Source organism: Paroedura picta, chromosome 3 (genome assembly GCF_049243985.1).
Source record: "Paroedura picta isolate Pp20150507F chromosome 3, Ppicta_v3.0, whole genome shotgun sequence".
Taxonomy (NCBI): domain Eukaryota; kingdom Metazoa; phylum Chordata; class Lepidosauria; order Squamata; family Gekkonidae; genus Paroedura; species Paroedura picta.
The window spans coordinates 52,768,617-52,787,257 of NC_135371.1; the positions used below are offsets into that span (position 1 = coordinate 52,768,617).

General features: G+C 43.0%; 1 protein-coding gene across 1 annotated transcript in view; it reads right to left on the bottom strand.

Moving 5' to 3' along the window:
• The window catches only part of SLC6A1 (solute carrier family 6 member 1), a 118,407-nt gene that overhangs the window by 36,815 nt on the left and 62,951 nt on the right, over positions 1–18,641 (bottom strand). Inside the window, exons 2-4 of the mRNA XM_077325694.1 lie at positions 4,060–4,500; positions 2,916–3,047; positions 607–707 (exon numbers count right to left, since the gene is read on the bottom strand). Coding sequence (XP_077181809.1) covers positions 607–707; positions 2,916–3,047; positions 4,060–4,297 — 471 coding nt within the window. The 5' untranslated portion in view covers positions 4,298–4,500. The remainder of the gene's footprint in view (positions 1–606; positions 708–2,915; positions 3,048–4,059; positions 4,501–18,641) is intronic.

Consider the following 18,641-nt stretch of genomic DNA (forward strand, 5'->3'; position numbering starts at 1 on the left):
CGGAACCTCGCAGTTTGGATCTTAGCTATCAGACATCTCGGAAACACTGTCTTAGCTTCACTACACATGCTCTCCAGTACAAGAGATGGAGAGCTGACTTCAGTGGGATTTTCATCCAAGTGAATATGCGTAAGACAGAGCTATACAATCAAACATTTGTTTATTTCTTCTCCTACCTCTGGATCTGTCAACTTTATTTTCCTCCAGGTCAACTCAACTACTGCTCAGGAAAAGGCTTTGTTGCCCCATGCACATTATGGTGTAAGAATATGTACTTTTCTTTTTCCGTATAAAGGTCAGTACCAGGATTTTGGTTATGATAAAACATTACATTTCTGCTAGGATTTTGCTACCATGTCTCTAATGGATTCAAAACAAAAATCCTATCCCAATTTCATATGAAATAAAACTCACTATTCAATTTGAATAGATCCACTGTAAACCACAGAAAAGTCTGGCAGTTCAGAAATCAGGCAGAAAAATATCTGTATCTGCCTGAGTAAATTAATGTGGAAACAAATCTACCAAGGCATTCTTAATATTAACTCAGTTCATCATTTCCAGCTATCTTGAAATTTGTAATATGAGCAGAAAAAAAATACTTACTGTGGTAAAAGAGTTGTATAAGTAATATATGGCCCAGGAAATAATCACGATGTAGTAAATATTTAGCCAGAAAGAAAGGACCGCAGCAGCTAATCCCACACCTGAAGGATAAGGGGGAAATGGATAGTTTTACAGTTTTCCTGGATGCTTATCACAAAAGCTTCAGATTATAAAATCCAAAAAAAGACTTTTGGAAATGTTTAACCTCATGCAGGCTAAGATTAAGTTGTGGTTTTGCATATTACACTTATAAACTGAAGTCTAATCACCTCAGTCATTCCTTATATAGTAAAGTTCACTAGATGGGATAACAACCCAGACAAACCTTCTTAATAAGATTAAACAATTATATGTAACATTACATCTTCTGCTTATTGTTTTGTTTGGGTTCCGAAGAGTTAGATGTCACATTCATCACAAGAAGGGAAGAAAGAGGGGGGGGGGAGAGAGAAAGAAATATATGTAATAAAATTATAGCTCCCACTGAAAACTGATTGTTGGGCAAAATAAAAAGGTAGATCTTTAGAAAATAGCTGCTCATGGATATACTCCTAAGTGCCCTGAAATCTTTGAGCTCAACTGGGTATGACAGCATTCCATGTTTGCTATGGGGACATGCCACTGTTTTAAGACTGGAAATTTCTTCTTTCAAAAACACCATAGCAGCCCAGTCTTGAAAGACAAACTGACAGTGCCACAACTGAGTAGAAACTCAGGTGATCTTCTCCATGCAGAGATGGTTTGAAAATGGGGCATGGGAGGGAGACAGAAACCCTGAAGGCACTGATAGAGGTATCCCCATCTCCATCCTTGGCTGTTCCCTTGTCCCTAGCAAACACTGACCCTCACCTTCACTGCTGCTGGGGCTCCTTGTCTCCCCCTCCCCCAGCTGTTTTCAAGCCTTGTCAGCTAGAGGAAGGCTGCCTGGTCTTTGCCCAACTGGCATACCATCAGGCTGGCTTTCAGGATCAGGACCCCATGGCATTTTTGAAAGAAAAAACCTCCAGTCTTAAAATGACAGCATACACCTATGCTAGGCACAGGAGTGCCACCATATCTAGTTAAACACTTAAGACATCCTACAGTAGGAAAGCATTTGAGATAGACATGCTGAGGAAGATGCATCAAAACTTTGCAAATGTGTAAGAGATGTAAATGAAAAGAAAGCCTAAATAGATTAAAAGGTGAGAAATATGATCCCAGATTTCTGCTTGGCCATGAATGCACAGGCAATCTTGGCAAGTCACTGTTTATCACTTCAAAATGGAAATACTCAAGAGTGCTTAGCTTATAGTGGAGTTGAATAAGATAACATTTCAACATACCCTGAACAAGTACTATATCATTAGTTGTGTTGGATGTTACTTTGCTGTTCTACAAAGTGATAAGAAAAGATTTCTTCCTGAGTAAGGCTCCTTACTTTGAAGAAGGACCCCCAGAATCCAACCCATAATGATTATGAAACTTTGTCTGAAATGATCTGTTACCTCGAGGAAAGGATCAGTTCTCTCCTTGCTTGAGGAAGTCATGCCATGCCCCCACAAATCAGCCAGATCCAGAAAGGAAGGAGAGAAAACTAAGAGACTTCAAAATATTTTGACAACTTGATATTTGTTGGAAGGAACAGAAGAGGAATTTTGAACCTTAAAAGTGACAAGCTGCAAGTACTTATTCACAGATGTGTACAATTTCTTTCCCTGGATTTTACAAGGAGTAATATTTTGATCAAAGGGGGAAAGTCATTGGTTTCTCTGGAGCACTGTGACATTGCTAGTCCAGTTTTAATGCCTGAGAGTTATACTATATGAAATTTGATAATATATGTTGTATTTTCAACACTTCCTCTAAAGATGTTCATAGCTGAAGAAAATAAATCTTGTTCTGATACTTAGAATCCAAGATATAAAAACCAATATTATTTTTCACAAATCATAAAAAATAAGAAACACATACAAATTGTAAACTTCTGAGTGACAGGTTTGTAATTTTACTAACTGGCTAAATTTGTAGCATTGAACTAGGCACTGTCTGCAGAAAATGTAGAAACCAAACAAAACCCATGGGAGTAGTAGGAACCAGTGAACCACTAGCTTCAGTACTATAAAATATCATCAGTAAAGTAAAGTAGAATAATGGTAGGAAGAACTGGAAGGCAGGGAGGTGAATAGGCTTGAAGGTTCAGTGCCAGGAGGGCAAACAAATACTATTCTTGAAATTTATTTTTAGACTGAATTTAACATATAGAGCATGACCTGAATCTGCAAATTTACTACAGAAATAATAGCAATTGATTTAACTTTATACTGTACCTTTGAACATTGGAGCAAGCTTCCAAACTCCAAGGCCCCCTATTGATGTGTATTGCCCTAGAGAACATTCCAAGAGGAACAGGGGAACTCCAGCAAAAATTAAAGTAAGGAAATATGGAATCAGAAAGGCCCCTGAAAAGGATATAGAAAAGAAGCAATCAAAAATCAAACATTTTACTGTGTTTTACAGAGCAATAATTTCAACCTGAAGCATTTTTTTAAGTAGTGAATGAAATTAACATATAATTCCTAGCATATCTCTCTCTGACTCTGTCTCTGTCTCTCTGTTAGAATTAAACATCAAAACATGTTGGAATATTAAAATATACATTTTATTCCATTCTTCTATTACTAACTTTGTGGTTTCTAGTATTTTTTTTAATTTGATACAGCATTTAGCCAGAACATAATTACATGAGTAGATTATTAATAGAATAAAAAACATTTTAAAAGTATGAAAACAGTATAAATACACTGGATTTATTTTTAAGTAATTGAATCCCTTTTTTGGCCACTAATTATCTTTGGACATACTTGGTATACAAAGGCACAACATTTAGCAGCCACCTGCCTGAAAGTAGATTTTTTCCCTGGCCACTGTAGGAAGTTTTCCTTTTTCTGAAGTAATACCAATCTTACTAAATAAAGGAGAGATGGCTTCTGCTGTATGATGACTTTTCTCTTTTCTCCTTATCATCAATTTTCCCTTTACATTCTCCCTCAAAGCACATTTCTCTGCAACCATGAAAAGCAGCTGCTCCCAGAGTATGGTAGTCTAAGCTGGCTATCTTCATCAACACAGGGCAAGCCAAATGGTAAAAAGAGTAGCCCATATGAGCATCTCCAGTGCCTAGAACATGTGAATTCACTCTATATTGCGATAACGTCAGAGTTCACCTGCACAATCAGAAGTGGATTGCCAGCTTTTTCTGACCTTCCATTAGCACCAAGACAGAAGCAACTTGCCATGCATCAGCTCCATGTATTTTTGTAGACCTAAGCTAGGAGCGTTACGCTTTTATCATAAGTTTCTCTTTGTGCTGTATTAGTAGTTGACAGTATGAGCTTAACATAAGCATACATTTCAACGGAAATGCCTGCATTTTACTCTATTCAAAAGACAAATATAAATTGAGCCATGTACCTCCTCCATTTTTTCCACAAAGGTATGGAAACCGCCACACATTCCCTAAGCCAATTGCATAACCCACACAGGACATAAGAAAGTCAAATCTTCCCTTCCAGGTGTCTCTGTCTGGAATGTCTCCCTTTTTCTTCTGCACCTTCACTACCAGAGTTTTAGGTTTGTCATTGGTGATTGAGGCATCACTGAGTTCTGTGGAGATTTGCCCATCAGCAACCTTTGTTCCATTTGTCGCCATTTCCCTGGGTTTAGATGGAGAGGCTCTTGCAGCCGGGCGAGAAATGTCAGCACCAGTCCACGTGGACAGCAGCTTTGCGGCTCTTGACTATCCAACTAAGGGTTTACTGGGTTGTCCAAGTAATAATGGAGATTATGCGTGAATGCATTAAAATGGCAACAGATATCTTGTCATGGGTGTCTGTATTAACCTGGAAAACAAGACTGGAAGAAAGAGTGACATTGCATTTATTATGAGGAAGAAAGGTCAGGAGACAACAATTATATAATAGAGATGAAAGGTTGGATAGTATATGGGCATAACATCATTGCCAACTGCATGTATATATTTATATTTATTTCCCACCCCAGAGTCTGGGGGCATATTACAATGAAACTCAATACAGAGATGATGACGATGACGATGATGAAGATGATTGTTATGATGATAACAAATTTAAAGTACAGTACAAAGCAATTAAATTAATTAAAAATGTTAAATTATTGAACTATTAAGATCAGCGCTGATTACTGATTGCTCAATTTTCTCTCTCCTGCAGTAAGGGCAGAGGGAAGGTCATAAGACCTTTCAACTGATGACATGTAGTTTGTATTTCATATGGTGGATATCTGACAAGGAGGCCAGTGCTTCCAGATGTAATATTGACCTCAACCATGGGCCTAGTGGAACACATCCTTTTACAAGCCCTACATAACTATTTAAGGTCCCACAGGGCTCTGATTTCATTCAGTTGGCCATTCTACTGGGCTCGGGCAAAGGCCAAAAAATCCCTGGCTCTGGAACCAAAACAGGGCAGATAGAATATTGCACTCATGCCTTTAGTATGTATGAGAATTTACTAACATACTGGTTTAAAGATACTTTTGCTATAAACATTGTAGATTTATTAATATACAGCTCCAAGCCAGGTACAGAAACACTTTAAAAAACAGTTATACGTGTGACTCAACACAAAATTACTAGAAATATAAGTAATACAGGCTGCTAAGCAATAGTAGTGTATGTTAGGATCAGTGAAGCAAAAAATGTTATAAATACAGAATTGATACTCATAACTTGAAACATTGTAAGTATTATTATAAAATGGGGGGGAACAATTACAAATTACAGTCCAAATGTGCTAGTTTCACATTACATTTTAGACATACATAATTATTTATTTTCAACCCAAAATTCACTAATCAATTTTATGTCCAAGGCCTAAATTGTTTTTTTCTTTCATCTTGGATTACATCTCAATAGAAATTTAGCACTTGGAAAAGTCACTTCAAATTTTCTGGGTAAAGAGAGTAAAGCAAAATACTTTAGCAAACTTGCATTTTGTCCACAGTTGCCTTCAGTCACTGGCACTGAGCATCTCGAGAAATACACACATTTCTTTTTGTAATGCAATCCTCTCTGGTTATTGTTACTATTATATTACATAACCAAATCTATTTTATTTCATATGCTAGTAGAGCTAATGGAGTAAGATTTTGTTTAGATAAGTCATCTAGACTACTGCAAGCAGCTCAAATATGTTTTTTTTTTTAAGTTAGTTTTCAGTATACGGGCTTATTTTGTGGATCAAAATCCACATTTGATAACTTTTCATTTTTCCATGATAACATCCTATTTTATTTCATGACTAGTAAAAAAGCCCATTGTATAAAGAATACAATGGGCTCTAGCAGGCGGGGGCCAGAACGAGGGACGGAAGGCTACCAGAAAGAGGAGGCGGGCGGCGGCTCCTCGGCGGCTCCTTGGCGGGTTGGGCTGTGGGTTGGGCGGGTTGGGCTCCTCGGCGCGCTGGGCTGCGGCGTCTCCTCGGCGGCACCTCCGCGGCTTCCGCTGGCTGCTCTTCGTCGGCTCCTGACGTGGCTCCTCGGTGGCTTTTCGGCGTGCTGCGTCTCCTCGGCGATTTCTCGGCGGCTGGTGGCGCTGGCAGGTGAGTTGCTGCTGCGGCTGGGCACGGCGAAGCATGGCCCCTCCGCCAATCGCGGGCCGGGCACCGCCGTTCGCTGGGCGGGCGCCGCCTGCGATCGCAGCGCCGCTTCCTCCAGTGATGGCGGCTCTTCCGGCGCCACCAATCACGGCGCCGCCGTCGATCGCGTCGCCGCCGCCCACATCTCAGCTAAGTTTGCGTTTGTGGGCTGCTGGGTCGGGCGACTTGCCGGTGGTCTTTCAGCCGCGTCAGGCTGCCGGGCAAGGATCCCCCGGCAGCTGCACTCCGCGCGACTGCCGGGGGCTCCCTCGGGCGGCGGCTTGACGCCGTGTGAGTGGCTGCACGGTGGTGTCCGGGTGACGGCAGCCATTCTCGGGGCGGGCTGCGAGGGCTGGGTGCGTGGGTGGTGACGGCTCGGCTTGCGGTGGGCGTCTGAGTGGCTCCAGGGGGGTTGGCGAGTGGCGGCGGCGATTTTCGGGCTGGGTGGGGATGGCTGGGCTCGCGGCAGGCGTATGAGCGGGTGCAGGGGGTTTTCCGGGTGGCAGTGGCCATTTTGGTGCCGGCCGGCGAGGACTGGGCGGGGCGGTTGTGGCCGTGTGGCTGCGGACCACGAACGGCATCGGAGCGCGAGGGCTGGCCGCGGCGGCGGCAGCAAAGGCCGAAGAGAAGTGGAGAAGCAGCGAGCGGCAAGGTTGTAGGGAAGGCGCGGGCGGGGACGGACGTTCGTGGTGGGGGTGGGAAGGGTGCGGGTGGCGGCAGCCGGGGAGGCGTAGAATGCAGGGAAGGGCAGTCACTAGGCGGAGGGAAAATAATTTTCCCCGCGGCCAGCGGGGTGGGGCGAGCCTCCTCCCTGGCGGCCATCCGTGCAGGATGGCGGCTCGGGAGAAGTGGAGTGTGTGGTGCGGGGTCCGGGGTCCAGGAGACGGGCCAAGTGTCCAACAGGGAGGCGCGCTTTGCACTTGGCCCTGGATTGCCACTCAGAGGAGCTTCGCGGCTCCTGATTCGCTCCTCCGAATTTTTATCCTGGACAGAGCCCGCCCTAACTCCTCCCCACCAGCCCTTAGGGTTTTATTCAGTCCGTGGCACCGCGGTGAAGTCCCCTCTGTGTTAACATAATTCTGTCACTGATTCCAAGAAAAACAAACAAATAGCCAGATAGCTGAGACAATGAAAGATAAGAAGATAAAGTGTGAAGAGGTTTTATTGTTGTTGATACTGTTTTGCATTGTATCTGAGTTCTTACACTTTGCTGGTCCAGGAGTACAAATAGATTCCAGTCCTTCCAGGGTTCTACACTTCCAAGTTCTACTCAAAATTCTGAGGTAAAAGTCATTGGAAAATCATTCTCTTTAGCCTTTTCTTAATGCTAACTATATTTGTAAATGCAAAACTAGTACCTCCCCACACAAACATAAGTTTTTTTTCCCATTAAAAACGATATATTCACCAGAGTTGTTTAAAAAAATCAGATGTAGGTCTCAAGATTTGTCTTCTTGCTGATAATTATGGAATAATCTCAGCCTAGTGTAAACATGAAGAGTGTAGGTATCCTTATGGGACAGGTTTTATAACACAGCCTTTTCAGCAAAGACTCTGTGTCCAGGATTAAGATAAAAATTATAAGAGCTACTAAAACACATTAAAAATGAGAATTTTCCTCAATAGCAAGGATGGATAAACTTATCAAGACTGAGTACATTTGTTATTTGATATTATTATTATTAAGCAAATTGAGGCCTCCCTTGCAGCCGAGGTGCACTCTCAATCAGCAAGTAGCACATTGCACTCTAGCCATCTTGGAACCACTCTGGGGGGCAGCAGATGTTGGGTGTGAGTGGGCGCCAGCCTCTACATTGGCAACACAACCAGGCCACCCCAGCCAGGGCAGGCCTTACTGAGCATGTGTCCAGCCTCTTAAAGAGGCCCCCATTCCAGGCAGTCTGGTGTGCAGATTCAGACTGCCTGCCCAAACAGCTCTGCACATGCTGAGAGCACCAGGTATGACAGAACATAGATAGCAGGAAGCAAGGAACCTTATAATGTGGACCCCTAGAAGTAGAGACCAAAAACAGGGACGGTGGATGGGAAGCATTGCTATTGGCTGCCAGGAAGTGGGGTCTTATGAAGCAGAACAATGTTTGTCCAGTGGTACCATTAGGGCCAACAAAGCTTTATTCAAGGTATAAGGTTATCTGAATCAGTGTGCTTGCACAAAAAAGCTTATACCTTGAACAAACCTTTTTTGGTCTTAAAGGTATGACTGAACTCAAAGCTCAGAATGCGTTTTACATTATAATAAATGAAAATTAGTAAATAGTAATCAGTAATAGTAACAATAAAATAATTACAAAAAACAAAATGAACTGACATCAACCAAAAATAAACCTGGGCACATCCCTTATATTGCACCAGTTTAAATCACTTTATACTTACCAGTGAAGCCCTATATATGAAGAGCCAGAAGATTAAAATGAAATATAGCCAATTTCTTTTGTTTACTGACAGTCTGACTCTTAGAGGGCATGTGGAACACATACCTGCTCTGAGGCTACTTGGTCCGGGACCCCTCCCTCCCTTGCAAACACACATACACATAGACTCCCCCCTCCCCTCTCCTGTTTATCTGCTTACCCTTGGTGTAACTGCTTACACCACTGCCTCAGCACTCACTGCTGGTGCAGGTGCCAGCTGGGCCCCCAGAGGCGGCACGACCACTGCTTTGGCAGTGACATGGCTGCTACCTTGGTCCCCACTGCTTGTACAAGTGCTGGCTTGGCCCCCAGGTACGTCACAGCCAATGCCTCAGCTTTGTTGGCAGAGCAGCCACTGGCTGGGCCCCTGGGAGTGGTGAAGCTGCTGTCTTGGCCTCAGGTGCAGCATGGCAGTCACTGGCAAGGCCCCCAGGGGTGGGGTGACAGCTGGCTAGTCCTCCAGCAGCAGCATGGTGGGGTGCTGTCTTTGCCTCCTCTGCCTCTTCTGGTGTGCTCTCTGGGGCGGGACTACGGACATCATGTCTGTATTCATATCCCTTTGTGGAGGCACATCAATTAAAAAAAACATTACCCTGCTGCCAAGCCTCAGACTAACCCATTAGAATACTAAATTTAAATATTTATTGGCCATTTAAAATAAAATTTGAAACAACAGCTGACAGTCACCTATATCGATTCCACATAGTGGCAGCTGCACCGAGCCACTGCTGCGAGTTCGCAGTGGAGCCATGTCCTATGACACTTCCTGTGTCCCCATGGAGGACATTTTTGGGTGGCACACCCTGGTTAGGGCAGAACACTTCCATCACTTGGAGGGGGGATTTTTTTTACATAAAGGGGGGATTGCATTATAACACAATCCCACCTTTGTGCAAATTTTAAAAATGCCCTGTTCTGCACCACAAAGTGCTGCAGAGCTGAGTGGGGCATTTTCTGTCCCATCTGGGACACTGTACGAAGGGGAGGAGCCACTCTTCCTTGTCTACACGGGCCTGCAGCCAGATAGGCCTCATTGGCCCCTGTGGCAGACCCGGGAATGCCTTGCCATGGGCAACTGAGGCCTTAAAGTATGCCAGGCCTGGAATGAGGATGGGCCACCACCAACATCATGTGGCAGAGGGGATTATCCCCAGTGCCATATGGGTGCTGGCCTGGTCTTTTTCTCAGAACCAGTCCTAGCTGCACATGAACTGCTTTCTTGTGATGCTATCCCAGCCTAGAATGGCTGCAGAATATCGCAACCACATAAACCACCAGAGCAGAACTCAGAACCCTTTCCTTCATGATATCTAAACAATAGTGAAATTAACTTCAAAGTTGTTGTTTAATTCATTCATACTGTTAGAACTTTCCAGCTGCATTATTATTCTCTCTGAAAATTTATAAACATACGCAGATTTTCCCTGAAATCTATTAATTAAAATAGAAAGGGTCATGTTATTATTATGCTCCAGGATATCTTAACTGTTGTTTACCAAATAATACACTTTATAATAGCCTTTCATTCTGGAGAACTTTGAAACAAGCAGTTATAAGTATAGTCTCTTTTTATTTTTGGGTGAAGAAAGGAAGCTTATATCAAGAATTGACTGAAATGAGACTAACCATTTGCTTTGTGTGAGACAGATGTCCTTGAAAACTCAAATGTCTAAAGTAGTTATTATTATTGTATTGTCTTAACTAAGTTGCAGAGAACAGCTTAGAATAATAATGAACTATTCCTGGAACACACAACACACCAGAAAATCCATTAAAATAACCAAGTTATTAGAAAGTTTGACTTTATTGTTGGTTTAAAGAACACTTTACATATTTGAACTTGGAAAGGAAATCTAACCTAAATGAGAAAATGTCTCTACTTGTACATGTCTTGAGAATGAGGCCTTTTATTCCTGAGGCTACATGAACGCTTCATCTCAGACTGCCTAGATTCTCCCCAGCTCCTAGCAGTAATAAACCCCAGGCTTCACCAACATTTCTCTCTACAGCAATTCAATTACTCAAACTGCCTCCATTCCCGTTGGCTGCTTTACTGCTACACGAGTGACTCTTTATATTAGCTGCAGCTGTGCTAGCTGGTGCCTAAAGGCATAGGCGGGAAGTAACAACTCCAGAGACCCAGCTTCAAAACCTCTTCATTTTCCTCATGTTAAGTTCATGTTTGCATCTGCAGATGAATAGTCTTCTAATATTGGATTAATGCTGTGCTTCCTTTCTAAATGGTAAATTGGTAGTGTGGTACTTCACACTACCAAGAAAAGGTCTGATGTATCACCAAAAAACAAAACCCACATTGAGAAATCCTTTATTAACCTCATTTATTTTTTGCACAAAGAATATTTCTACTCTGAGCCTATTTAACCATCATGTTCCTTACAAACAAACAAATACCTTCAGTTATAAAAAAAAGTAGTTTTTAACGGCTACATTTTCTCCCAGAAGAAGTTCATTTTTCATATGTGAAGTGGGGTTATCAATTTATGCTAGTTCTTAAGGACAATTTTCTTTGCAAGGAACCTTTCAGTTGGCAGGATGTATCTTAGGGGTAAACTGAGCATCACAGAGCCAGAGACATTCTTATTTATGTCAATTTATTGGAGAATATCTTCTCAGTCTCACAGTGGTCTTTGGAGGCAATTATATTACATGACTATTTTCTGGAGTTGTGAGATATATGTCTGATATCCATTCAGTTCATATTTATAGAGGGGTTTACTCTGTCACTATTAGAATATACCATGGAAATACACATTTTCATAGGTTATAGAAATAGCCATTTTATTCACCTGAACCAAGTATAATCTATAACAGATTTATAACAAAGAATAAGACAATAAGGTGGCTGACTGGACCCAGTGGATACCAACTGAGCCACACAAATAACCATTGTCTGGAATAAGTTCGACTTTATTGTTGAGAGTCATAGGAATCCAGAGATTAATATACAATGGGAATATGGTTTCAGGTGGGCAGCCACACTGGTCTGCAGTAGAAGAGAAGGATTTGAACCCTGTAGCCCCTTAAGGACCAATATATAATCTTCTAAGAGTCAAAATTCCCTTCTCCAAAGAACAAAGGGAGCTTTGACTTTCAAAGTTCATACCCTGGAAATATTGTTAGTCTTTAAAGTGCTACTGGACAAATGTGAAGGTAGAGCATTAAATCTGTAAAAATTTTTGTTACACTGGACATTTTATTCTTCTTCTGCATTGTATGCTATATTCTTACATGGAACAAGCACAATAATATGCTCAAAGGCACATATAAGCCTCATAAAAAGGTTATTGTGTCTCTGTGTAGAGAGAAATATATACTACATTTTCAGTTCCTTTCTAGGCAGGAACACCCAACCATATAACCAGCCCACACTGGATGCCAAACATCCAGAAACAACTGTCTCTGCTATGTAAGTGGTTTAGAAAGGAAACTGCAGCTTGCACTTTTATACAGCTCAGCAACTCATTGGTTGGGTTAATATTCCTCTTGAGAGCATTTTCATATCACCTTATTTTTCTGGGCACAAAAGGAGTTGTAAAGGGAAGAGAGTAAAGAGGTGATGGGCACTAAAAATAAGAGGATGGTATACTGTCAGTTCCTGACATTATGTGCTCAGGCAGCAGCACACCACAAAATATCAGAAATGTAGAATAGTAAATTTTATATTTGCTTTGGAAAGAAAAAAAAATCCTAGCTTCTAGTTCATTGAATATCTGCTTCTGCAAACACAAGTACCCAAATGTTTAATTTAAAAAGGAAGCTCTATTAATATAAATACCCTGTTCTAGATAGCCCAGGATAGTTTGATCTCATCAGATCTTAAAAGCCTAAGCAGGGTCAACCCACCAAGGGAGACCACAAAGGAAGAACAGGGTCATGATGCAGAAGCAGGCAATGAATGTCTCTTGCCTTGAAAACCCTACAGGGTCAGCATAGGTCACCTGTGATTTGACAGTGCTTTCCATCACCACTGATCTGAACACCGTGCTGAAGTTAGTTCCTCCTAAGAGCCAAGCAATCATAGATTTATCAATCAACCTGGACACATCTTTGCACATACTTAGCTATAGTAAACTATTTCATACATAGCCAAGAAAGGAGAAGCCGAGTCCAGCTTATGCCTTGTCTCAAATGCCGCCTTCAAAGAACGTCGACATTTGGGCCACATATGAAGATTTTCTTTCCTTTGTAAAGTAGTATAAATTACTTGAGAGCACTTGTTGGCCCCTCCCCCTGACTTGTCTGTCTAACAGTCATAAACAGCATTTGTAGGGATGTTAAATTATATCAATAGTATTAGGTCAGCACCTTATGGATAGAATGTATGTGACCTCAAAAACGTCTGTTATTAGAGGATGTGAAATAGTATTATACAGGTAGCCAAGGAAATTTTCAGGATCATCTTTTAGCTGGAAAATTCCCCATTCTTTGAAATGGGATGTTACACTCCATGTTTTCTATGAAAATACCTAGCTAAGCCAGAATTTATACTTCATTTTATTAATAGAAATGATATGATTAACAGATTATCTTCTAACTAGCAAGAAAGCCCATTGCAACCAGGAATGCAATGGGCGCTAGGACCCAGGGGACACCAGGAGGTGCTTTTTTTTTCTGCTGCGTGGAGCTGTGAAAGGCTCCTACAGGGTTTTTTTTTTCTGCTGCTTGGAGCTGGGAAAGGCTCCTACAGGGTTTTGTTTTCTGCTGCTTGGATCTGCGAAAGGCTCCTACAGGGTTTTTTTTTCTGCTGCTTGGAGCTGTGAAAGGCTCCTGCAGGGTTTTTTTTTCCTGCTAGCTCTCGTGGGCGTGCCGGCTTGGAGCTCCTACAGGGGTTTTTTTTCCTGCTGCTTGGAGCTGGGAAAGGCTCCTTCAGGGTTTTGTTTTCTGCTGCTTGGATCTGCGAAAGGCTCCTACAGGGGTTTTTTTTCTGCTGCTTGGAGCTGTGAAAGGCTCCTGCAGGGTTTTTTTTTCCTGCTAGCTCTCGTGGGCGTGCCGGCTTGGAGCTCCTACAGGGGTTTTTTTTCCTGCTGCTTGGAGCTGGGAAAGGCTCCTTCAGGGTTTTGTTTTCTGCTGCTTGGATCTGCGAAAGGCTCCTACAGGGTTTTTTTTTCTGCTGCTTGGATCTGCGAAAGGCTCCTACAGGGTTTTTTTTTCTGCTGCTTGGAGCTGTGAAAGGCTCCTACAGGGGTTTTTTTTCCTGCTGCTTGGAGCTGTGAAAGGCTCCTACAGGGTTTTTTTTCCTGCTGCTTGGAGCTGTGAAAGGCTCCTACAGGGTTTTTTTTTTCCTGCTGCCTCTCGTGGGCGCGGCGGCTTGGAGCTCCTACAGGGGTTTTTTTTTCTGCTGCTTGGATCTGCGAAAGGCTCCTACAGGGTTTTTTTTTTTCTGCTGCCTCTCGTCGGCGCGGCGGCTTGGAGCTCCTACAGGGTTTTTTTTTTCTGCTGCCTCTCGTCGCGCTAGCGGCGAAAGGCTCCTCCGGGGGTGTTTCTTTTTTTTCTGCAGCTTCTCGGCGGCAGGAGTCTTGTGTTGTGTTTGCGGCGGGGGCTTCCTTGGGGCCGGCCTGACGCGGTGAGAGACGCTTCGCGCCTCTCACCACGTCAGGCCGGGAGCAACTGCGAGCCGCGCTGAGCGCGGCTCGCAGTTGCTGGGGCTGGGAATCGGAGGGACCAATCGGCAGGCGCTTTGCGCCTGCCAATTGGTCCCTCCGATTGTCTGTCGTGAGGAAGGGTCCAATTCGGACCCTTCCTCATCACGGACAGAGCCCTCCTCAAGGCCCCTTATAACCATTTATTTAGTCCGTGGCGCCCGCGGCGCCACGGGCGGTGTACAGATAAGGCCTGTGCTATTTGTCTTCAGCTTCATCCAACTGACTCTATTCTGCTGACCATTTTCTCTCAGTGCAGTTTTAGCTACAAGGTTTCTAGTGTATTATCCATGACTGATGCAATGGCATACAGCAGCTGGACAGTGTTAAAGGCTGACACCTTGCCTGACTTGATGCCAGAAAAGGTTTATTTAAAAGCTACAAAACAACTAAATGCTTGGCAGCTACGGATAGAATAAAGCTTGACAGGGCATTTTATTCTCTCTTTAGGTGTGTTGTTAATGCTGCAGTACACTTGTATAAGACTAGCTCATTGCTTAGTTGTCCTTTATGGTTAGTGACCGGTGGTGTGGGTTTGCAATTGTGTTTGCCTCAGGGTGGGTCCTGGAGGACTGCTTCTGACCCACATAGGCAGTCACTCATCCTGATAGATAACTATTGAACCAGTAACGGACAATGTCCAGGAGCACAGACAAACTATTCTGCTGGAAACATGGAAAAGAGAAGGCCAGAGGTTCTAATTTATGTCCCTGCAGTGGATGGGAGACCTAAAGTTCACTTACAGAGTCACAGAGCAGCTGTTTATTCTTGGCTTGCCACTGATAGAAGACAAAGCCTTAGGCATGTGGGGAAAAAGTTGTAGCAAGAGAAAAGATCCTGAGGCATAAAAGGCACAGAAGATGGGACTTTCAGAGACCAGACTGCCAATTTGAATATACCAGGAGCACGTCCACTCATAAGAACAGAGCTCTCAGAAGTAAGAGGGTGCATTTGGATTAACCCGAATATACCCAGAAAACATCTTATCAGTATTTTCTGAATCTGTTTCAGCTTCCAAAATGTATCCAGAATTTTTCAGCAGAGCAACAACAACAACAACAATAACAACAACAAAATCCCTGAAAAATCCCAAATATATTCAGGAATTACTGGCAAAACCAGGCTGCTCAGCAGAGCTCCTGCAGAGCCTGTGGGGATAAATTCTCCCTGCAGGATCAGCTCCTTGGCAGGCTCTGTTAGGCAATCCAGTTTAAAATGGACTGCCCAGCAGAGCCCCAGCATAACCTGCAAGGAGACTTCTCCCAACAGAATCAGCGGCTTGGCCAGCTCTTTGGGCAATCCAAAGGGACCACCCAAAAGAACCCCAGCTGAACTGCCTCTCTGCTGGTTTTAGTGGCTTTACCACTGCTTTTTTTCCCTTTGGTGTTTTTCTTTTCAGAAAATATGAATATTTTACCAGTACTGGGATCCCGAAACTGCACAGCCGTACTCAGAAGAAGAAGAAGAGTTGGTTCTTATATGCCGCTTTTCCCTACCCGAAGGAGGCTCAAAGCGGCTTACAGTCGCCTTCCCATTCCTCTCCCCACAACAGACACCCTGTGGGGTGGGCGAGGCTGAGAGAGTGCTGATATCACTGCTCGGTCAGAACAGTTTTTAAAATCAGTGCCGTGGCGAGCCCAAGGTCACCCAGATGGCTGCATGTGGGGGAGCGCAGAATCGAACCCGGCATGCCAGATTAGAAGTCCGCACTCCTAACCACTACACAAAAACTGGCTCAGGGGGGAACTTGGTCTTTATAACTTAATAGGATTCAGTAGCCAGCAGTGTCTGGCTGAAACATAATGGGGAGAAGCTTGCAGCATGTTGAGAGAGTCAATTTGACCAGTGGCCCAGTCTGGCTGTATAGGACAGAAAACCAATTCACAAAATTAAGCAAGAATTCTCTGTACTAATATTATGGAGGAATTCTGCTTTATTTTTGTCTGAAATTCATTGAGACCTACTTGGAGGAGAAGGATTAGAAGTTCATTCTGACAGCAGTATTAGAAAGATATAAAATATTTTGCCTTCCTCCAGCAGTTACACTGTCAACTGGAGAAATAAGTTGCAAAGTTGTTTGGGCAAATACTTCATACTGTATATAAATTTTGAGACATCTTCAAAGCTATTTGTAAATATATATCATGGTAAAAACACTATAGCCAATGTACAGTGAACTCTAGTTATCAATTTGAATATTGATATATCAGCAGTGGTTTAGTCTCACAAATTTGTATCACCTACATTTAATTATATCAGAAAAGGAGCTTTGTATTTGAAATGTGTGTGAACTATTGATTACTATTTATCCTTGCTGTGTTTGCTGTATCCTAGGAGGGTTTCTAACATCCCACTTGAGATTCTCAGTTTAATTTGCATGCAGATCAACAATATCACTGCAGATGTTGCTTTCTGGATAGTATGAACAGTGCTTTAAACAGAAGCTGAGCTATCAGACTGGCAAGTGCTTGTTAAGTGGTCCCAAAAGGCCCATATACAGTGTGATCTATTCAGTATATCAGATTAATGTATTCATAGTATGTCAGCAAGCTGTACAAAATACACATGAAGAAGACATATATAGAGTTAAAATCTGGCATGGCAAATGAACAGAATTGTATGTGTGTGCACATTACATTGCTTTCTTAGTCTTTATTTGGACAAAAAGAGCAAGAAATTAATTACATTGCTAAACCAATATGCTAAAGCATACATTCACTTGATGACCTGGATTTCTGTACAATTAATGGCCTACTTAGGTGCCATGCAGAGCAACTAGAATGATAATTTGTATGGTCCTGAAATAGTAATTCATTTTTAAATTTACAGTAAACAATTTAGCAACAGTTTAAATATTTTATATGTAGAGACTGTACAAACGGTCACCTTCATCTTTCAAACAGTATTGCAGCTGTAGTATCAATACATTTAATTATCTGCATGGTCCCATATGTGGATACTTAAATTTATGGATTGGGGCCATGGAGAAAGGAGATTCGTATGCAAATATTGGGGGGCGGGCGGATCCAAGTTTGCAGACAAATCCTGAAAATAAAGTCTGTTTTTTTTTTTTTTTTTACAAATCTGTTTTCAGGGGCAACCACTGAGACAGTGAACTGGATAAGTAGGGGGCATGGCACCTGTTAGTCTTCCACACTGCTGAGATGGTGATGCTTCTACCCACCAAGGTGCCAAAAATGAAGATAGGCAGGGGAGGATGCATGGGATCTGATGTCCCTCTGCCCCATAAGGCTGAGACACTTGGAACCATTGGTGGACGATGTATGGAGCTCCATAGCTACTCCTAGAGCTGTGCCAGGTAAGCCACAAAAACTGGGGTGGGGCTCAGCAGGCTTAGCCAGAGCAACTCTGGGTAAGCCATTAAGAATAGTGGCAACAGGGGCTTCCCTAGCAGCTATAGAGAGCCACACAAGGGGAAAGACTCAGCTAGCTTAACCAGAACAATTCAGGGTGAGCCACAGGGAGAAGACTCAACTGCTTCACATGAACTAGCTCTGGCAAGCTGCCAAAAGTAGCAAGAAAGGAACCACAGAGAGCATGGTAGAGACTCAACTAGTTCACCTGCAGCAATTATGGAATAGTTACTGAAGTAGGAGGAGGAGCCTTAACAATACTTAACTGAGGCCGGCTAGATAACAGCTATAGTAGATATCAGGCCTACCTCCTGCCCCCTCTGCCCTCCTTCCCTCCCCCATCTCCTCCCAGTAAGTTAACATCTTGCTGGCTACAACTTGATCTCAGTAGTTAAGACTCAGGTAATAGTGTTAAATTGTCATTTTACATCATTCTGAATTTGGTTTGATCTATGTGAATAATTGTTTTCAGGGTTTTTTTGATTATATAAACTACCCTGAGATGGGCAACCGAGGAGCAGCATGAAAATAACAAAATATAATTCAGCAATGGAATCGGCTGCCTCGGGAGGTGGAGGTCTTCTGGGCAGATCCTTGTCCTGGAGGCTTTAGGCTGATCCTGCAATGGAGCAGGGAGCTGGAGTATATGGCCTTTCTGGCCCCTTCCAACTCTATGGTTCTGTGATTCAGTTATTCATTAAAACAATTCCATCCTGTCTCTCTTTGTGATTCAGGGCAGCTTACGGCAATAGTTAAGAGCTTTCCCAGCTGAAACGAAAACTGAAACGGTGAACCCCAAATCTCCCCTGCCTTTAAAAGATATCTGTCATTCCAACCCCCCTGAAAGCCATTACCAGCAGGCAGGCTTTGAAAGGCCTTCTGAAAATTTCCAGTGTGGGGAGGCTCTTCTACAGA